Source organism: Canis lupus, chromosome 4 (assembly GCF_003254725.2).
Source record: "Canis lupus dingo isolate Sandy chromosome 4, ASM325472v2, whole genome shotgun sequence".
NCBI classification, from domain to species: domain Eukaryota; kingdom Metazoa; phylum Chordata; class Mammalia; order Carnivora; family Canidae; genus Canis; species Canis lupus.
The window spans coordinates 87,055,584-87,077,455 of NC_064246.1; the positions used below are offsets into that span (position 1 = coordinate 87,055,584).

The following is a 21,872-nucleotide window of genomic DNA, read 5'->3' on the forward strand; positions in this document are numbered from 1 at the left end:
GGCCCAGGCCGCACAGAACATTAGTGGCCGGGTTGTGCTGGGAACCAAGCCACACCCACACACTCGCTTGAACAAGCGGCCTGGTGATTTCTCTGGAGAGATGTTCCCTACAGATTAACACCGTAATGACTGTAATTGTTTTTTGCGCCAGTATCTGAGCACCGGTGGCAGCCAGGGCTCAATTGACTAAGCACTTTGGTTGGTGCCAGGGATTGCTGGTCTTTATCCTGGCTCCATCTTAATTTTCCTTGCAACCCTGGGACGCAAGCTTCCACGGCTGAAGCATGTAAACCTGTGAAACCGGGGCCCTGGGATAGCCCACAATCACTAATTTATACTTTGACTCTTTCCAAAGGCAAGTGGGGGTGGGTGTGAGGATATTTATGCTGAAGCACTGCTCTAGATTCAGGTTTTCACATCAGGAATAGCAGAGGACGCTTCATCCATTCATCCTCGGAGACAGGCTGGGGATACAAATTTCAAAGCCCAGTTCAGGGGTGGGACAGCAATAAAAAGACCCTTAAAACATACAGTTTCAACAGTCTTAGGAAGAAGGCACACCCAGTGGTTAGGTGGGGCTGGAAGCTGGATGAGTGGCCTGGCATTTCCGGGAAGGCTTCCCCTGGAAGATGGGCCTTTCTGACTTGAGCTTTAAAGGAGGAGGAGCAGTTGGTAAACCCCCTGGAGAGGGCCTCTCACACCCCTGTGGTGAAGAACCAGTCCTTTCTGTTTCCAATTCTCCAGGTACTGATAGGAGAACCCCGCTGTGCCGGGCATGAGTCACCAGCAAGTCTGACAAACGCCAAGACTGGTTTATACTCGGCTCAGAGTCCACCGATCATTTGCAGGGCTCCCGTGGCATTTTTCAAATTGCTGCAAAAGTTCCTAAACCTTTGCTCTCAGTTTTTTCTACCTGCTGCAGACAGGCTGCGGTTCTCGGGCCGGCACAGGGCCAGGCGCCCTGGAAGCTCGCTGGAAATGCCCGCGCCGAATGCCAGGCCGCACTTTAAGGAGCTTCCCAGGTGATGCCCGGGCGCGCTCAGGTTTGAGCACCTGCCCTAGAGGAAACAGTATCAGGCGGATCTGATCCTTCATCCATCTCACTTGCCTTCGCCTGTTCCATTTGGGTCTGGGGAGAGGCTTACTGCGGAGCATTGGCCTGGCCTCTTCCAGGTTACGAAACCGCATTCCTCCGCCCGCCCCCCGGGGTGCCAGGAAAACGTCCTTTAACGCGACTGCAAGGGAGAAACTCGAGACGGGAAGGCAGCTCCGGGGCCCGGGGCAGCCTCGCTCCTCCGCTTTGATCCCGCGCAGCAGCCGCGCAGCCCCCGCCGCCCGCGCTCCCTCCCCGGGCTCGCGCCTCCGCCCGCCGCGTTCATGGGCTCCGCGCGCAGCCCCCGCCGGGGTCCCGCGAAGATCAAAGGCCCGAAAGGATCCGCAGCCCCCCTCCCCGGCCCCGGCGACTCCTGGGTCTCTACCCCCCGAGGGGAGAGTCCGCCGCCCCGCCCACTGCCGCGCCCGGGAGGAGGCCGGAGGGGGTGCAGCGCGGGCCTCGCCTTCCCCTCCCGCCGCCCGGCCCGAGTCGGCCCCGCGCGGAGTGGGCGGGGCCCCGCGCGGAGTGGGCGGGGCCTGCGGGGCTGCGCTCCTGGAGGGGCGGGGCCAGCGCTCCGGGGGGCGGGGCGAGCCGGGCGGGCGGCCGCTCGGCGGGGAGGGGGCGGGGCCAGTGCTCCTGGAGGGGCGGGGCGAGGCGGACGCGCTGGGAAGGCGGCTGGGTGGTCGGGACTAGACCCTGGGTGGGGCGGGGCGAGGGGCGGGGCGAGGGGCGGAGCGAAGGCGGGGCCAGCGCTCCTGGAGGGGCGGGACGAGGAGGTTGAGCCGGGAAGGGCCCGGGGTGGGCGTGGCGAGGGGCGTGGTCAACGCTCCTGGAGGGGCGTGGCGAGCCGGGACGGCGGCCTGGTGGGCGTGGCCAGGGGCGTGGCCAGGGGCGTGGCCAGCGCTGCGCTCTGCAGGGCTGGGAGCCGCGGAGAGCCGGCCGAGCCCAGGCGCCCGAACCCTCGCGGCGGCCGCGCTCGCGCCGGGAGATCCGCTCCGTCTCGCCTGGCGGCCCCGGTCCCTGTCCCGGCGGCGGGCGCCTCGGGCCGGAGCGCAGACGCGGGGCGCGCCCCCAGACCCCCGGCGCCGCAGCCCCAGCCCCCGCCCCGGCCCCGGCCCCGGCCCCGGCCCCCGCCCCGGCCCGGGAAGCATGTGTCCCGAGCCGCTCCCCGCCGGCGAGCGCTGCGCCCAGGAGTAGGGCACTTGGCGGCCGGGAGACAAAGGCTGCGGCCGGGACGGAGGAGTTAGAGACTCGGGTTCGGGCGAACAAAAGGTGCGGACGCAGGAGGCAGCGGCGATGGCGGCGGGGGCGCCCCGCGGGCTCGGGGCCCTGGGGCGCGCGGCGTGACCGCTCGGGGGCCCGGGGCCGAGCGCCGGCCGCTGGGCGGGCTTCGGCGGGCGGGACGCGGCCCCGCGGGTCGGGAGCGCCCGGAACAATGGACAGCTTCTTCCCCGAGGTGAGTGCGGCCGCGCCGGCCCGCGGGGACCCTGCGCTCGCCCGGGGGCCGCCCCTTCGCCGGGGCGCGGAGGGGGCGCGGGGGGCGCGGGGGGCGCGGGGGGACGTGCCTCCCCGGGGAAGCCCTGGCCCGGCGCTTCCTCTGCGGGACGAGCCGGCTTCCTGCGGGCGGGGCGCGGGCCGACCCCCCAGGCGGGCTCCGTGCGCCCCGGGTCGCCGCCCGGGCCTCGTGCCCTCCGCGGGTTTCCAGCCTGGAGCGCGCGGACGGTGCCCTTTGGGGCCAACGGACGCTTCCTAAAGGTCGGGACCCCCTCCCCTCCCCTCCCCTCCCCTCCCCGGGGACCTGAGGCCCCCGCCCCCACCCTCCGGGACCCGGTCCGGTCCCACTGCTCTCCCGGCCCCCTTCCCTTTCTCGCTTGTGTTTATTTAATGAATTCTGTTTACGCTCGAGGCCTGAAGTGGCCCAGAGCGAACTTGGTTGACTCAGGGGCGCCTGGTGTGACTTTCGTTGAAAGCCCAGGGGAGGGCTCGGGAGCCCAGGCACAGTTTTGGGGAAGGTTCCGGCCAAGTGCGTGGAGAGGGCTGGCCTGGCCCGCGCCCCAGCTCGCGTTATCAGGCTCGAGTGGATGTGCTACCTGCAGCCTGGCTCACCTGCCCGACGCTCCCTTACTGCGCTCAGACCCCTGGTTTTAGTGGCCAAAGTGGTAAGTCTTGAGTCCTAGCAACGTCCCCCCTTTCTCAAAGGGGCATCTCCTCTGTGACACCCACACTTGCGGCCACAGGCAGGCTGGAAAGGAATCCGTCCTCCATGGACTGCTATGTTTTCAAGAAATCTGTGGTTGAGCCTGCCTTCCTTGTTATTTTTCTATTTTATTATTATTATTATTATTATTATTATTATTATTATTATTATTATTATTATTATTGTTTTGCTCCATAGGCCTTTGTCGTCATCAAGGGGAGAAAGCAACCAAAACTTTTTATAGGAGTTGCAGGTTAACCAAGCATGCGGGACCAGTGGGCTGTGTTTTAATTGCTTTCCTCTGGAAGAAGACCTAGGCTCTCCTAATTCGTTTAATTTTCTTTTTTTCACTTTTTTTAGTTCTGTGTCATGGGACCCTTGGGAAAGCTCTTGAGACACAGGATTTGTGTCCAGTTAGTTGGGGTTTCCAGGCCGCCCCCCCCCTCCCCGTGGGCCTGGGGGGGCAGGAAGGGGAGGGCCCCCACCTTGGGGCGAGCTCTGCCCTCTAGTGCAAGTGGGGAAAACTGTAGGGGAGCGTGCTCAGCCACCACCTGCCCTCCCCTCCTCTCCTTGAAATTCCCTCCTTTTCTTGGGGACGCGGGATCTTAGCTCCTTAGCTCGGGGTAAGGAGGCGCGGTGCTTCATTTCTGTGATCGGTATATGATATTGAAGTCGGCCTTTGGTGACCCTCACCCCCTCCCCTATTTCCTAGATGCTTGACTCTTAACCTAAAGATGTTAAGTCACTTGCCCAACCTTGAGCTTTTTTTTCTTTTATAGAATCCGGAGTCTTTTTTCTCTCTTGCTGGCGACTTGAGGTTTTTTTTTTTTTTTTGGGTGGGAGGATGTTCATTTCTTTAAAGTCATACTTTTCATCTTGTGGGGTATTTGCATCCTAATGTTTCTAATCAACCTTCCAAGTTCCATCCCTGACTGTGATCACTTTGAGTGGGAGGCTGTAAGGGCGGAGAGGCCGTACGGTGCTGTTTTAATCGGAGACCAACTCCTAACAAAGATCCCGTCTCCCTCTGTTGATGTCTTGTAACAGACCGTCCTTTTGTTAAGGTTTCATAAATTATCCCAGTGAGGTCAATCATGTGGGAGTAGCCACAGCCAGGGGGGCAGTGCTAGGTTTCCAAGGACCACAAAACTATGGGGATTCAGCCCCAAGTCATGTCCTGGTAACCGGTGTCTTTGCTCACTTTTTCCGTCCTGATTTAGGCATAATGACTTGTTGCTTGTTGGGCAACAGTTTGAAGCTAACACTGGCAACTGGAGCATAAAAAAAAAAAAAAAGTGAACAAGATGTTGCATGATTAGCTTTCTGGTGACTATAGCCAGATAATAACAAAGTGGGAGCTACCTCTGAGTAGCAGCTGCTGTTTAGAGCCAGGCCAGGGTTTCTCAAACTGGGTGCCATTGACATTTTGGGCCAGTTCATTCTTTGGTGTTGGGAGGCCGTCCTGTGCCCGGTAGGATGTTGAGCACCTTCCCTGGCCCCCACCCACTCGGTGCGAGTAGCGCCCCCAACTTGTGACAACTGAAATGTGTGCGGACGTTGCCAAATGAGCCACGGGGAGCAAAATCACTCCCAGTCGAGGACCCTGAGCTAGCCCACCGAGCCTGGCTCGTGGCATTAATTCCTGTGCGTGCTGGAAGCGCCGCGTTCTTGCCTGCGCTTGCCTGCCCTAAATAGCACCAGGCCTTTTACCGCTGGCCACTGAGATGCTTGGGCGGCTTGTTCCATCCGCCCGTGCCCGTTGACTTCCAGACGTTCCCCGGGACTGCAGAGCAGAGGCTGAGGCCCCCCCACCCCCAACTAGAGTTGCAGTTCCTTCATGACCTTACATTTTTATGGCTGCTCTCAATTAAGTTGTGTGCACGCTTCTGGGAACACTTGTGTTTTCGGCATTAGGAGGTAGGTTGTTAAAAAGTTTACTTAGGTGGAAACTAAGTTGAGGTAGGTCCATAACCGGAAGCGATTTTTTTTTTTTTTAAGCAAACAGAAAAGGCTCAACCAAGTGGCAAGACTGTTTTGCAAACATGTTGATATTTTGAAGTGGATGCCCAAGCACAGCACCTAGGGTGCTAGAGGGGCCGGTAAGCACCCGTTGATCACATAAATGAGCTGGACTTTTCTGTCTTCTATTTTAGGAATCGGTGTGGCCTACTGGCTGTTCAGACAAAAGCCCTTTTGAGGATGATTAATGGAACTTACATGAATGCTTCGAGTTTTCAGAATATGCAAAACATACACCAGTACGATCACAAATACAAATATAGAAAGCAGGTCATAACGCTCTTAAGACTGGACTTGCTCCTGAAGACATGCCAGCTGCGCCTGTTTCTTAACGACCTGGTTCACGCTCAGGATGTTAAGTGGAATCACCTTCCTTGCTTCCCCTCCATTTGCGAAAGTGTCTTGGTTTTGGTTGTTAATGAGGAGTTCAAATAGCTTTTAAAGCTGGAAAGGGTTCTTTGAGCCCAATTTTCTCCTCTTTTCATAGTATTTCTGTTTCGTTTTAGATCTTGGTGATAGGTATTGTCTTGTTCTAAAAACAAACAAACAAAAAGATTTAAGACTGTTACTTTTGGGAGCTCCTTCCCTTCTCCCCAAATCCTCTCTCGAGGGCAGGAGGGACGTGCCGAGGAGGACTTCCTTGTTCCATCAGATCCTGAAAGTGATCCCTTGGACAACTGTCAAACACAATCAGACCATTTGCTGGTATCTTCTTTTCTCCCAGGGGAGTTCGAGTGTCTCGCCTTTTCTGCACACTCTATAAAGATTCCTATTGTCAAATACTCATTTTTCGGCCCCTGCCAATTTGGGGACAGCACAGCCCCCCTCCCACCCCCACCCCACCCCGCCCCGGAGCAGCTGCAAGCAGGCCAGTTGTTGTGGGCAGGGAGCCCTGATCTCCGTGGCCTGGCAGGCAAGGGCTGCTCCCTGCTGTCCTCACCTCTCACATCAGGCACAGCCCCGCGTGGGAGGCGGGGCCCTCGGTCTCTAACCAGGGTGGTGGCAGGAGAGAGCCATGTTTGCTTTTCCAGCTCTGCTGGCTTTCCATGGGGTCACCTTGAAGGACAAGACCCTTGAACATGCTCTTCTGTTGAAACTGGCAGGAAATGGGACACTTCTTTTTTTTTTTTTAATTTTTAAGATTTTTTTTATTGAAGTTAAGGTACAGTGTTGTTAGTGTCAGGCATACGATATGATTCAACACTCCTTTGTGTTAGTGCTCATCATGATTAAGTGGGCTCTTAACCCTACTGCTCTCTGTTAAGGATGCCTTATCAGTGGGTTTCAAGGTTGGCATGCAGGGTAACTGCGGCACGAGCTTTTCAAGCCACCTGCGGGGAACATTCAGGAACGAGCAACCGGTGACTCCACGTTCGCTCAGCCGTACTTCCCCACCCCAAAGTGCCCCTGCTGGAATGAAAAGTGCCTCATCCTTAAAAGTAGAGAAGATGTGGCTTTTGGAAACCCGGCTACCCACCCCCCTCGCCTGTGGGATCTTGGGTTTTCTGACCTTGCTGGGCTTTATTTCTGTGGGCACAGGGGTGTCCACCTTGCGTGACTCTTAGAATTTGAGAGATTTCCAGAGCGGTTGGCACGTGGCAGGTGGGTAGTGGCTCAGAGTGAGAGGATGGAACCCCAGGGTTCAGTGGTGAGGGAGGCCGTGGCCTCAGAGCTGGGCCCCAAATCATCCCTTGTGCTACATTGCACGTATGTTTCTCTCCCTTTCGACCTGTAGCCTTCTGGCAGATTTTGCCTTTCCAGAATTTTGTCTGGAGCATGTCCGTATCGCTAGTAAAATCAGGCTCACATTCCTCAGTTGGATTTTCCAGGCCCTCTGATCTGACATCTCTTCACTCCTTTTCTCTCGTGACTTCTTCTCCGGGGAACCCCCAGGCTTCTGTGCCGTCCCCTCTGCGCATCGGGTGCCCTCCCTGGTAGCTGCCTGTTGAGACCAGAGCTGGTGGCTCCAGTTGACCGTGACCCCTACCTCTCCTCCTTCCCTCTGAACGTGGCTCCTCCTCTTTCTATCCTGGTCTGGTTAGGATTTTATCCTGGTTGGATGTCCCCCGCCCTCCCCAAATGAGTAAACAGAGTCCTGGGACCGTAACTATCCCATGTGTAAGTTTTATCACCTCATTTGCACAGAGAGGTCTTACAGGATGGATGGGACTCTCTCCTGGTACAGCCTTCATTTTCTCCTCAAGTACAGATCGTTTCATGGTGGGAGGGGTGATGCCTATGATATTTTTTTTTTCTTGATTGTGAAGCATTTCACAATTCTTCGAGGTCAGCAATCAAAATAGCTCATGTTTATTGGGGGCTCTACGTGCCAGGCATGTTCCTGAGTACCGGGCGTTCAGTAGCAACTTTAATTCATTTCACGGCTCTTGGGTTAAGTCCCCATGGATGAAGAAAGTGAGACGCAGAGAGGTGAAGTAAGTGGCCCAGCATCACCCAGTCAGAGTGGTCGTCGGGATTCGAATGCACACCCGCGTGCAGATCCTCTGTAGTCTTCACTGCCATTCTTCTCTGTCCCGTTGGTGTCCTTTGCCTTATGCTTTTATCATTGTTTCTGGGCTCTTTGAAGCTAGTAGGTAGTTCGTAAATGATTTTTGAGCTAAGCTGTGTGGGAGTTTGGGGAAACATCTACGCTCCAGAGACTTTGAAACCCAGTAGGAAAATATTAACCCTGCTGTTAATTGTTTCTCTGGTTTGCTTTTTATACTTAAGAAAGACATAGCTTCTATTGCCTTGTGAAATGTGGTTTCTAGAGCTGCCGGCCCGACCTCATGACCATGGTAGGACAACGGGTCTAATAAGACGCTTGGGAAACTCGCCTTTTGGGATGTGTTTATTAGGACTCATTTGTCCCCCAGAGCTAGCCATCCCTGATCGTGGGGTTTCTCTTTGGGGTCATCTGACGGCGTCTCCTTTCCCTCAAGATCCTGGCAGCTTTCCCGGAGTTTTTCCACATCGGTTGTGTTTTCGTTGTTAGCGTCTTAGTACCTGTGGCGCGATCACCGGCAGCGGAGCCGAACGTTCCTCCAAGAGCATGGCCTTGATTAAAACATCTTACTGCCTGGCGAAGGGCTTTTTTGGAGAATGTGCCCGCCGGGGGTGACGGAGGAAACCTGAGCCTCAGTTTAAATGTAGCATCTCCTGTCACGTGACCTCCGATCGCCTGACTCTGCCAATCAAGGGGCAGGTGCTGGCGTTGGGTGTCAGAGCCACAGCCCCAGCGAGGGGGGTGACACCGCGGGGCCGTCCATGCAATGCCTCTGCTTTCACCCGAGCGTCGGTATCTGTTCTTCAGGATTAAAAGCTTCTCTGTGTAATGGCATTTTATATGTGAATTTTTTTTTAAGTGAGTTATTAGCAAAGAAAAGGTAGGCAAGGTTGAAATTTTGCACTTTGGGGTAGTCTTGCTTGTCTTTACGACTTGCTGGACCTTGAGAGGTGAAGATAAAAGGTTTGGGGGCTGTTGGAGTAGAATGTAAGCTTTTGTACATGGCCCCACATTGAGTCCACAAAGAATTCCTTAATTGTTTTAAATCTCTCTCTCTCTCCTTTATTTTTTGTCCGTTAATAGCACGTGACTAGTGCCCACTGATGATGATATACATTATGGAGAGAGGTGGACTCATCTCTTTCAGAGTGTGTGTTCGAGAGGCCTACTTTTTCGGTGTTAAAATTCTCTTTGAAAGAAATTTACTGTAGACCACCCGCTCATGTGCGCAGCTACCATTAATAAAATTTTGGTTTTACTCGCTTCATAGATATTTAAATTATGTATAAGGGGATATGTTTAGGATCAGGAATGTTGGTGCTCTAAGACACCTGACGCACATAGGTTTACTCTGGGGCCGGTAATCGACATTACTATGTCAAAGGTCATGTGCTGTTCCCTGTATCATTCTTAAATTCATTTCTCCTTTCTCTTTAATCCTACAAAGAATATGTACTAAATTTACAAAATGCCATAAGCAAGAGACAAAAACAGCCTTGGCACTACTTTCCATGTTTTAGAACTTGTGCTTTCCATGCCTCTGTATCTATGTTTCTATAAAAGCACACCTATCATGTTTTCCATTTAAGAGTTGATTGCAAAAAGCTTTAAATGTCAAGAAGCTCGCATGTGTCATTTTCAAAGTCAGGGACAAGACTACAAATGCAGACCCTGTATCTCATATCTGCATACTTAAAAGTTATAAATCAAGCCTACAAACTGGTAAATAAAATGTCTTTGCCTACCTTGACACATCTACCTTCATTAGGACGCAGTAAAAAAAAAAATGTGTAAAGCTATGGTTTTTATTGCTGAAAGTCAGCAGACTATCAAAGGGAAATGGAGATAATTACAGTTGCACATGCCGGGACATTCTTTGATAGGCCAGTGATGTTTGCATGAGTAATAGATGTGTAGTCCATAATATATTTTCCATAAATCTATTTCTCTTGCCCGTGTTTCTGCAAAATCAATAAATTATATGGTTATAGTCAAGATTTTCACAGTATGTTTTATTGGCAGTAACACCAAAGTCAAAGACCTTTCTTGAGTCCCGGTGGTTCTTTGATTATTTTTTAATCAAGGTCAGTTGGGAGAAGGCCTGCTTCGTAAGGCAGGACAGTCGTTACGGGCATTGCCAACGCCATTCATACGGTGGCATTTACTTATTTCTCTTTTTTGAATGAAGCATAAGTAACCTAGTGTTATTAGTTTTAGGGTTTACAGTGTGATGAATCCCCAACTGTACTGCATTGCGCACTGCTCATCAGGATAAGTGTCCTCTTAATCCCCTCCCTGTCACTCAGACAGCGATATTCAGATTAAGGAAAGAATAGGGTTGCGTGGGTCATTGAATTTACTGAAAGTACTAAATATTTAAGTTCATTATATAAACCATATAATTAGTACTGTGAATTTTCTCTATTGTTCGTTAAACTTTTCAATGCCGCGTATGTTATGAAGAAAACAGCTTCATTGATTAAAGATCTGTTTTCAGAGGAATAAAGTATAATGCATCTTGGCCACAAAATAATCTGCATAAAGATGTGTTTGGTGGTTGTGTGTGTGTGTGTGTGTGTGTGTGTGTGTGACTCTTTTCCTTCCCTATAAGTCGGTCTTATAAGTGTTTTTATTTCCTTATTCTGCTTTACATGTTTTCCTAAAATCTCAGTTTTTTGTATGCTTTGCCTGTTGTTTCTGTTTGAAATTCTTCTCTAAAATTTTAGAACAGAGTTTTTGAATTTTTGGAAGCTTTTTTAAAATTTTTATTTATTATGAGAGAGAGCAAGAGAAAGAAGAACAAGCATGCGGGAGGAGGAGCAGAGGGAGATGGACGAGCGGACTCTGTGGGGCTGCATCTCATGGCCCGTGGGATCATGATTTGAGCCCAAACCAAGAGTCAGATGCTTAACCCACAGAGCCACCCAGGCACCCCTTGTTTTTGGAAATTTTTGCTAAGTATTAATAGTAAAGCAATAGTTTATATCAAATAACAGCCATGACTTCATGTTCAAAATAATATTTTCCACCAAAGACGATGATTCCTTCTTTAAGGAACTTCTGTTTATTTACTGCCCTCCTCCCCCCCGGCCCCGGTCCTTGTGACGTGCAGGGCACACTCTAGAGCCTGCAGCCCAAGGTGGAGTCCTAGGTGTCCGGGTCTAAGAGTGAACATTCCCATTCCTCCTGGGCACGTATCATCATTTATAGGACCACTCTCGGTTGTCTGTAGCTGTTTGCTTTTGTGAAAAACCACCCACGAACGTTCGTATGCCCACATCATTGTGTGCTCGTCTGGTTCCTTCTTGAGGATGAAGTTTCTTGGGAGTGGAGAGATTTGATCAAAGAATTTGCACATCTTAGATGACTTGGCAGTGAAAGTTTTATGAGAGGCGTCCGCACAGCTTACGTACAGCAGGCACAGCCGAGGCGCCCGGTCAGGATGTGTCCCTGACGGCAGGGATCTTGTGACTTCTAGTTAGAGTCTTAATGACGTGCGCTGCTTCACAAAGGACGTTACGGCGGGGTGCTGGACCTGTGTCCCCCGTCGGGGTCTCCTCAGAGCGCAGTGCACAGGGACGGTCTCAGGTGATCACGAGCAGCGGCTGGGGACTCCTGTGGGGCCCTCACAAGATCCCTGTGTGCGTGCTGATGCTCATTTAGGGGTCAGAGTGCACCCAGGAGGCCCGGCCACTGGCCAGGTTTGGGGAACTGTTTATGGGATTTTCTTGTAATTCTCATCCTCCTGTGCTGTGAGAATCCTGGAGTGGGAAGCCTGCCCAGCAGTTACTTGGTGGCGGTGGCCCTAACTGTAGAGATGTAGGTGGCCTCCAGCGCTCGGTGTGTGTTTACTCCAAAGCTTACTTCCCAGCCCCATGGAATCCCTCCCCGGACTTTGAACTAAGTGTCAAGGGCTAGGCGACAATTAACACCGCGCCTTCTGGAGTGCAGACCGTTGTCATTGCTACAGGTCTGCACCTGCTCATGCCCCCGCCGCGTGTGCCCTGATGATGTGAGCTGAGCCCCCTGGGCACGCCGAGGGGCGCCCCGGGGTGTTCCCGCCACCCCGGCATCTCCGCAGGCCTGGGTGGAGGGGCATGTGTCTGGGTGGAGCCGAGGAGAGGGTGCTCGCTGCAGCCCCGGGCTGGGCGGTGAGGGTCTGTCCCCGGGGAGGGAGAGGCGGAGGAGCAGCCCCCAGGCAGGTGCCCCCGGGGAGCCTCGGGGGCCCTGGGACCCTGGATGCGGGCGGGACGCTGGTGCTGAGGTGCCTGTGTGCGGAGCCCAGGCCCCGGGGCTACGGCTGCCCCAGTGGTCCTCCCCGGGCAGGGGCTCCTGGTCCCCTGCTTTGACGACACAATGGCCCGTGGGCGCGGGGACGGGCGAAGGGAGCCCGGTCCTGTGACGAGGGCTGCTCGTGGGCCCAGTAACTCCCCAGGGCCCGGCCTCCACGCCGCCCGCCGCACCCTGGCTCCCCCGGGTGCCCCTTCCCTTGTGGAGCTAGAACCCGAGCGCGGGGCTTCCTGCGTCCCCAAGGCGCCGTGTCCTCCTCGCCCCCGGCTTCTGCAGCAAACGGTTTTGCCACGTACAAAAATTTTTTTTTCTTTATACCTCCTGGGTCTTTTTCTTTTTCTTTTTCTTCTTTTTCTTTTTCTTTTTCTTTTTCCTTTCTTTTTCTTTTTCTTTTTCTTTTTCTTTTTCTTTTTCTTTTTCTTTTTCTTTCCCTCCCTCCCTCCCTCCCTCCTTCTTTCTTTCTTTCTTTCTTTCTTTCTTTCTTTCTTTCTTTCTTTCTTTCTTTCTCTTTCTTTCTTTTTCTTTCTTTTTCTTTCTTTTTACAAAAAATGCTCTTGTTTTCTGCACCAAGAACGTGTAGAGCGTGCGACGGGTGTTGGGGCCGCCAGCGGGTGAGCTGTGGGCCTGAGTGCCAGAGGTGTCTGGCCGAACTGCGTCATAGAGAGGGGCTGGGCCTGTGCACACGGGTGCACCAGTGCTTGCATGTCATGGGCACGCCCGCTGCGCAGGCCTCCATGTAACACGCATGTGCACACGTGTGCACCTATGGCCGTGTTGGGCTTCGCCGGTGGCCCCAGCGGGGGGCAGGCACGCGCTGGGCAGGGCGGGGAGCCACCCGTGGCCTCCAGCGGGCATGTATGTCTGAGCTGTGGCCAGTTTTCCAAGAAGATGAAGATGAGGTCGGGAAAGCAGCCTCCCGCCTCCTGGCACCCCCGCCCTTGGGCCGGCGCCCACCTCCGCCCTGCCCGCCGCGCTCCCCTCCCGGAGCCTTGGGATTTTCACGGTTGGGCATTCCCGTGGGTGCAAGGCCGGGAAGCCTGCCGTGCACGGTCCTGCCGCTCTTTCCCAGACCCCGAGAAGCCCCCGGAGCTCGGCTGTTTGCCCGGGTGCCGTCGCTTCTCGGCTGTGACGGTTTCCTTCCTGCCCTCGGGCAGGCCCGTCGGGTCACGTTGGGTGCGAAAGTCATGTTTGCGGAGCATTGAGCCCGGTGCGTCCCTTCGCTAAATGTCGGTGGAATACAAATAACGTACACGCAAAACAGGTGGAACGTCCTGCCGGTGGCCAGAGTCCAGCAGGGGAGAGCAGCAGATGGAGCGAGCTCCGGCTGCGTGACCCGATGCTGCCGTCCGGTGTCTTGGGCACTAAGCGGGCGAGGCGGGCCTCCTGGTGCGGGGGGCGGTGGGGGGGGAACCCGTGCATCTGGCTTTTCACCACAGTTCTTATGTTCCCGTATTTTACCATCATAAAACATTAAAGCACCAGTCGTCAGCCCTAAAAGTGAAAACAGGGGGCAAAAATAGTTGTAGGTGGGGCTCCCTCGGTGGCCCGTGCGCAGCGTTAGGAAAATGTGCCTCTGAAATTGCAAAACCTCTGGGAGCTCCGAGGGCGGGCACAGTCACTTTGTCCTGCCTCGCCTGGTGTCTCTGTGACAGCAGGTACCTTCCTTCTCCCCCGAGGCAGGAGAGCTGGGTAACTTGACCCAAGGCCTAAACCACCCAACGACGGCGTCAAGCAGGACTCGGGTGTAACACGCGTGTGCACACGTGTGCACCTATGGCCGTGTTGGGCTCTGTCTCGCGGGGCTCTGTCTCGCGACCCTGAGATCACGGCCTGAGCCAAAGTCAGGAGTCCTGCGCTTTTTGCCGCGACGAGAGCAGGCGTCCAGCTCTCCGGAAGCAAAGCAGAAGCGCAGCCTGGCCGTTTTCTGCCGCGGGGCCCCCGGCCGTGGGGCCGCGAGAGCCTTGGGGCCTGCGGTGGGGGAGCGTGTCTGACCCCCGCGTCTGTGCTGCGGCCTGTAGGTTCCTGGGGGTCCGCCCTCTGGGGACAGAGGTCACGCCGACTTTCCGAAATCGGTTTCCTGGGCTTCGGCGCACCCCTGCCCGGCCCCAGGCCTGCGGGGTGCTGCTGTGAGAAGGCGGGTGTGCTGCGGGGTCCTCTGCGGGCTGCGGGTGCGCGTCGGGAGCTCCTTTGGGCACGGGCGTCGCCGGGGCTTCTGCGCCCTGAGCGGCCCGGGCTGTCCAGGGGTGCGGGCCTGCCGTCTCCCTAAGCGTGGGGCCAACTCTTCTTGTCTAGAGACTTTTTTTTTTTTTTTTTTTTTTAGAGCAGCTTTAGGTTCACCGCAAGAGGTAAAATTGTAAGAGACCACGATTTTGGACATTGGCCCTCCTCCTGCCGGGGGATCTCTCCTAGACCATTAAGGGTTTGCATTTAAGTGAACCCTGTAGGGTCGCCCTGGGGCTCAGGGGTGGAGCATCTGCCTTTGCCCCAGGGCATGACCCGGGGGTCCCCGGGATTGAGTCCCGAGTCGGGGTCCCTGCATGGAGCCTGCTTCTCCCTCTGCCTGTGTCTCTGCCTCTCTCTCTGGGTCTCTCATGAATAAATAACTAAAATCTTAAAAAAAAAAATAAGTGAACTTTGTAGAGCCGGAATTCAGGTAAGGTGGTGGTATGTTGGTTGCTCCTGTTTTCTATTCCTCCTGAATACAGATTTTGTAGCTTAAACGTGCTGGCGCGAGAAGGGAAGAGCTAGCACGGCTATGGCGGCAGCTGAGTCCTTGGTCACAGTGCGTAGTCGTGACCGGTGGGGTTTGAATTTTGTATGGAAGAGCGGTTCTGCGCTGGACAGTGTGCCCCCTGCGAGCCCTTAGCGAGGCCTGGTGGTTGCCGGTGATGTAGAGGGTCCCGCTGCGCCGGCGGGTGGAGGGTGACGGAGACCGCTGGGCCTCGGGCCGCGCAGGACAGCTGCTCACGGCGCAGACTGCTTCAGCCCCAGCGACGGTAGTGCCGGGACCGAGAAACCCTCGTAGCGAAGATTGACCTGATTCTGTAAAAGTCTACCCTTTTGTATTTTAGCTTTCTGTTTTCTAAGTGGGATGCTCACTGCTAACGTAATTTCCTGTAACGTAGTTTCAGGGGCTGTGAATGATGCCTTCGTGTGATTTTTTTTTTAATTTTCACATCCAAATTATACTAATTATGGCTTGGTTATGTTATGCATCTAGATTTATAGTTATGTTTATTCCAAAATTGGTTTCTGCGGCATCTGTGAAAAAATAAATAGAATATATCTGTCTGCACATTTGTACAGTGGGCCATGGAGTTGTGTTTTTTTCTGGGCCTTCTTAACTCTGAGCCTCCATTTGTCTTAAAAGGCAAAGGAACGGACAGTAGGACACTTTCCTTCACACGACACCAGGAGACCGACGTGTCGACCTGAGACGGCGGGAAGCTGGAGGGGCCAGCGTTACAGCTCTGCCCTCTGGACCTTCCCACCGCCCGGTGATTTTCGTGCGTGGCCAAGCCCTTGGGCCCTGACCCCGGTGCGGGGGGCAGCCTCGTGCAAGGGCTGAGTGACCCGTCACCAACCAAACTCCACACCTTCCTTTCTTTTCTGCTTCTCTCCCTTTTGATGAGTAAGTGGTGTGTGATCTTTTTTTTTTTCCCCCTTTCGGCTTAGTGTTCACCCAGCCCCAGCTCAGTGTGTTTTGCAAGCCACCGCGATGACTCACTCCGCGCTCGGTACGGGCGGTCGCACCAGCAGGCCAGGCCGTACGGCAAATGGAGGCTCACACCGGGCCTCGAGGCGGCGGGGAGACTAAGTCGGGTTCTGGGTTTCGGGGCCCCTGGCTGGCGCAGGAGAGCATGTGACTTGTGAGCTCAGGGTCATGAGCTCCAGCCCCACGTTGGATGCAGAGCCTAATTAAAAAAAAAAAAAGTTCCTGGATTTAATCTGTGGTTTAGGATGAGTTTTCTTCTTTCTTGCTTTCTTTTTTGTTTTTAATTTCTGCTTTATTGAGGTATAATTGGCATATGATACTATAAGACATTTGGAGGGTGCATCAGGGTAGGACTTCTTCCCGTCTTCCTTCTCACCTTTTCTCCCTCGACTCGCAGGAGGACCAGAGAAATAATCTGATTTTCTCTTGACCTTCTTGCTTTTTCACATGGAAGGCGCCATCAGCAAGACCTCTGTCTAGATGAGCTTATAGTGTCCTCCTACATGTTTTTGTTTGTTGATTGGGAACCATCTGAGTAGAAAGGCTCTCAGGACTCCCAGGGGGGTAGTTGTCTTGCTAGGACAAGAGTCCATACCACTGTCCGTTGACGCAGAGTTCCCTTCCTACGTGGGTAGTTTGTTGGGGCCTCCGCAGACCGTGATGTGGGGTTAAGGACTCTGGACATACAGTTCATGATAGCACCTGGGCCCAAGAGGTCGGTGATGAGGCTTCAGGGATGCCGTTGTCACCGAGCCTTGGACCTACTCCTCAGAGGACCGAGCCATTCGGCTGGGGGTGGGGGGGATCTGTGCCAAGTACTTACTCACCAGCTGGGTTAATTCAGATTAATGATAAGAAACTTGAGTATGGTGGGGATTTCTTTGCCTCCGAGATTACAGCCTGTTAAGGATCAATGTTGATGGAGTTCAGCATGACTCAGCTGTGAGGCTGGGGCAGCTGCAGCTGGCGTCCCGCGGCCAGTGGGAGTCCCACCGCTGCCCTCCTGAGGCCGTGACGCCGGTGGGGGGATGCCCCAGGGGACACCCCAGGGGACACCAGCCAAGTGCAGCTGAGTAGCTGGTGCACCTTGAAAGGTACCGTGGATTCATCTGGAAGCTATAAACCTCTACGACAATGACAGTAATAGGACCTTTATGAGATGCTTCTTGGGTGCCCTGTGCTGTGCTCATCCCTTCATGTCCATCATCTCATCGAATTTTCCACTTGCTGGGAGCTGCGTGAATCCCGTCTAGAGGCGAAGAGCCTGTTGTTCAGAGAAGTGAGAGAACGAGCCAAGTCCTGCAGCTAAGACACGGCGTTCCAGGTCTAGCCTGACTCCGGAGGCCGTGCTCACTTCCCAGTCTCTCAGGAGTTCATCCGTGCTCTCCCGACCCGCTGGGAGGCTGACTGGATCTACCAGATGTCTGGACTATTCCTGGCACCGCGGGATCCCCCACTAGGCAGCCTCTCTCTCTCTCTCTCTCTCTCTCTTTATGTCTACCATGAATAAATAAATAAATCTTAAAAAAAAAAAAGAAATTTTATGTATTTATTCCTGAGAGACCCAGGGAGAGGCAGAGACACAGGCAAAGGGGGAAGCAGGCTCCCTGAAGAGTAGGGAGCCCGACGTGGGACTGGAAACCGACGTCACACCCTGGGCCCAAGGCAGACGCTAACCTGCTGAGCCCCCGGCGCCCCCGCCTGTGTCTTCCCTGCGCTCCTTCCCTGCCCAGGCCCTGCTCCCAGGTGCCTGCTGCTGCTGGGGGGGAGCCAGGCCAGCTGAGTCCGGTGTTGGTCTCTTGCCTGAACCCAACAAGCTAACAGCCCCCCCGCCCCCGCCCTGTGAGCTGCAGAGGGCCAGCCGGGTCCTCTGGCTCTCCCCCTGGTCCTTCACCCTGGTCCTTCAGGCCTCTGCCAGGTCCCACAGCTCCCGCCCCGCACCCCTCCCCCAATGCAGGTCAGGGCTTCGCTTTGCCTGTTGAATTTGGAGCTCTGATCTCGGCCGGGCCTCCTCCCTGAACTTCCAAGTGGTCCCTCGAGTTCTGATCCCAGACCCTGTGGCCCACTGGCCACACCCAAAGCCTGCGTCGCACACCTGCTGCTGCTTTGGCCACCGGCCGCTGCCCAGGGCTGCTCGTGCTTCTGTGCAGAGCTGTCCCCGCGCCGGCCGCCTCCCCAGTCTCGGGCCTGTCCCTCTCCTGGGGCCTCAGTGACGACAGGTCTCGTTTTCCTCCTCCAGCTGGAGGACCCACCCTACACGTGCAGTTTCTTAAGAGGGAACTTCATGCACAGACGTGCGGAGAGGACACTGCGATGCCAGGGGTGAAACTTGCAGTTAACCGTTCAGTCTTGAGTTTCAGCCGGACGTGCCAGGAGAAGCACACGTCACGCTTTGAAATGTTCTCGAGCAATTCATGGCGCAAAGGCCTGGATTCCTTTCCCAGTTACCAAGTGTCAGCTCCCCGCTTCATTGCCAGTCAAAGGACACTTGGTTCTTCCTCAAGGTCTGGGTTTTTAAAATTAGCGCGTTTTGAGAGCCTGTTGATAGCTGCTTGATGCTGCTCTGAGTTTTTAGCACCTTTCGATCCTGAGTATGGAAATTCTTTTACAACTAGAGAAAAGATTTTTGATATTTGTATTAGGATATCAAAAAAAAAAAAAAAGAATGGAAGCACCCTCAGAAATGTAGGCTCCTTTTTGCTAGACTTTATGGAAACCAAAGAGAAGATAGAATCGTTTTTTTTTTATTTTTATTTTATTTTTTTGAGAGAGAAACGATTCCGCGTCCGGGTGTTCCGTGGGCGGTCGGCCAGGAAGCGTGCCTATAGCTCAGGAATCATCCCAAACCAAACTAATGGAAAAAGTCTGACTTGCTGGCAGCTGAAATCCAATATGGGGGCGGTGCCATGGGTGTGTGTGCGTGCTTGTGCATGCACGCTCACTAGTGCTGGAGCGGGATGGCCGTGAAGGCGTTGGAAGCCCTGATCCCCGGCAGCTATAAATAGAACACGGACTTGGGTGGCTAACGTCCATGCTTTTAAAAAAAGGGCTTCATTCTGCCATTTGGTCAGAATTAAGATGTGATTCCCTACGTCATGCCCAGGACGGGCCTGCAAACATACGCATTTTCCTTTTGATTTGAGCCAAGTTTAATTAAAGAACCCTGCTTGACAGGCTCATTCAAGAATCGAAGCCCTTCCCTTCCAAAGCGTACTCTGAATGGAGGCATTATGCACAAAGCGGTGCATTTTTGGAGACCTGCGTGGAGGCCCCGGCTGCGTGACCCCCGGCTTGACAGCGGTGCAGGTAGCGTCCTGTGGGGATCCGCAGGTGAGCAGGATGCGTGGATGAGCCGGGGCGTGTGCCGTCGGGAGTGGAGGGGACCGCGGTGGACCAGGGCTCACGAACCTGGGACAGTGTAAGACTCGCTGCTGCCAGGCTCCCTGGTTTTTTAAAGAGAGGCCACGCGTGTAGATTTCTGTGAATCGTCCTGATCGTAGAATGTGGACAGGTAATGCAGAGCGGTTTGGTTTCTACTGGCCGGGGGAGGTGGGGGGAGGCAAACGAGACCTGACCACGGCTTACGCTCTCTAAGTGGTGAAGAGGCAACGCTTCTTGACTTTGGAGCGGAGGAACGGAACAGAACGGGCTCTTTTCCTTTGGGTGGGTTTTAGCTTCCAAAAAATTGACTTACTAGGTTGTAAAACTGTTTTTTGCGAGGGTGGCGTCTAGGTTAAACTTCCGCGTTTCCAGGACGGGTCCCCATTTTATTCTGTCTCTTTGGCCCCTTCTTTATGTTTTCCTTGGCGAATCCAGGGACAGAAGCTGGATAATTTTGTGTTTTCAAGGGGGGAGAAAAGTCTTATATTCCAATTATATAGGTTTACGTGTTTCTCCGCCCCCGGCCCCGGCCTGTGGGGCGTGGAGGGTCGGATGCCCTACCGGGAGTCCGCCCTCGTTCTCTTGGGCAGGTGGTGTTCGCTCGCCAAGACCGACGCCTCCCTGCGGAGTGTGGGTGCGAGGGCAAGGTCCTGGCGGGCCCGGGGAGGGGGCGGCCTGGGGCCCGTTGCCACGCTCGCTCTTCTGTGTCTCCTGCATCGCATGTGGACAGTGAGTTGGGTCAGTTGAGTCTCCGCTTGGGCTGCACCGCCGGACCCCACAGACTGGGGCGGGTGGGCGGGCGTCCTTAAATAACAGCCATGTGCTTCCTCGGCGTCCCGGGAGCTCGCAGTTGGAGGGTGAGGCGCTGGCAGGCTCGGTTTCCGGTGGGGACTCCTCCCCTGTCCTGCAGAGGGCTGCCCTCCGGTTGCATCCTCACCTGGAAGGCGCTCTGGTGTCCCGGAGTCATAGAGGGACGCTGCTTCTGTGGGAGCAAAGCTTCACTCCTGGGACCTGATATAACCCTGGAATAAAGCCTGAACATTCTCTGTTCACCCCTTGCCCACCCCCTGGCGATCACCAGTAGCTTCACCCCTTCTGGATATTTCATGCGCGTGGAATCGCACAGTCTGAGACCTTTTGAGTCTGGCTCGTGCCACTTGACCTGTTTTTGAGTTTCGTCCGCTTGGTCACGTATGTCAGCCTGACTCCCTCTTTATGGCTGCGTGATGTTCCAGCGCTGGCCCTGATTTTGTAGAAACGTGTATGAAGTAGGTGGTATAAAAATGTCTCTGGATGACTTTTACGAATACAGTGTATGTCTTCCCCTACGTCGATGTGTCCATCAAGAGGCTCACGTTTAGAGGCACTGGAAGGGATGTATCGTGTGTGTCTGTGTGTGTTGGAAGATTTTATTTATCTGAGAGACAGAGGAAGAGAGGGAGGGAGAGGGAAGCTCCCCGATGGACAGGGAGCCCGACATGGGGCTCGACCGCAGGACCCCAGGATCTCGACCTGAGCCCAAGGCAGACATTTCATTGACTGAGCTACCCAGTGCCCTGGGTATATTGTGTTATTTATTTTTTTATTTTTTTAAAGATTTATTTATTTATTTGTTTGTTTATTTATGATAGAGAGAAAGGCAGAGACACAGGCAGAGGGAGAAGCAGGCTCCATGCAGGGAGCCTGACGTGGGACTCGATCCCAGGACCCCAGGATCACACCCTGGGCTGAAGGCGGCGCTAAACCACTGAGCCACCCAGGGATCCCCATATCGTGTTCTTAAATACCATGTCACTGTAGCTTTACCAACCGGTCCTGCTTTGTGCCATGATTTTCAGTTTGTTGAACTAGTGAATTTAAGTGTTTTATCCACACCTCACAAGCCAGAGCTTGAAGCGTCTCCAGAAAACGTAGCTGTTGTTTCGTTCACAGGAGCGTGTGGCTCGTCTCCCATGAGCTCACGTGTGTGATTCAACACACCTGAATACCTGGTTTTAGATGGGTGGCCCAGGGTGTGACCCGCCCTGCAGGGAGCCTGCTTCTCCCTCTGCCTGTGTCTCTGCCTCTCTCTGGGTCTCTCATGAATAAATAAATAAAATCTTTAAAAAAATTAAGTTCTATACATTGCCTTTTTTTTTTTTTTTAAAGACCTAATGGAATCACACATTTAAGGGATCATAGTGTAGTGCAAACGACCCTTCTGTGCACCGGGAAGCAAAGTCCCTTGACTTGCTCGCTTCAGCACAATCCTTAGTTGCGGTGGCCCGGAACCACACCGCGGGATGTCCGTGTGTGCTGCGCCCGTGCTGAGTGGACAGATGTGCAGCGTGCAGATGGGGCCGGCCTGGGGAGGTGGCCAGGCCCTTCCCGAGTGGGCCATTTCGAGGCCCAGGGACCAGGGTGCCCGGGTGGGCTTGGCGCAGGAGCCGGGAGAGGCCCGGGACAGGCTGGGTGCGAATGCGCTCGGGCTGGCTGGGGCCTGAGGAGCGTCCTGGGGAGGCTGGAGGGGAAGCAGGGAGCAGGGCGTGCGTGGCCCGTAGGCCTCGGGAGCGATTCCGTTCAACTGAAGAAGGCTTTGCGTCGGTCGGCAGGGCCACTCTCGCTTCTTGGTGCACATAGATTGGCTGTGGGGACCAGGATGGGGATGGGCCCGGGACGCGGGTGAGAACAG

At 54.5% G+C, this 21,872-nt stretch overlaps 1 protein-coding gene across 4 annotated transcripts in view; it reads left to right on the plus strand.

The window, feature by feature from the left end:
* The first annotated feature begins 2,013 nt into the window (after nt 1-2,013).
* The window catches only part of MYO10 (myosin X), a 195,609-nt gene continuing 175,750 nt past the window's right edge, over nt 2,014-21,872 (plus strand). For 3 of the 4 annotated variants that reach the window (XM_049109422.1, XM_049109424.1, XM_049109423.1), the window contains exon 1: nt 19,025-19,150. In XM_049109422.1, the coding sequence (XP_048965379.1) occupies nt 19,040-19,150 (111 nt within the window). In that variant the 5' untranslated portion in view covers nt 19,025-19,039. Of the gene's footprint in view, nt 2,550-19,024; nt 19,151-21,872 lie in introns of those variants that run through there. The other variant, XM_025436397.3, reaches the window with a different exon arrangement.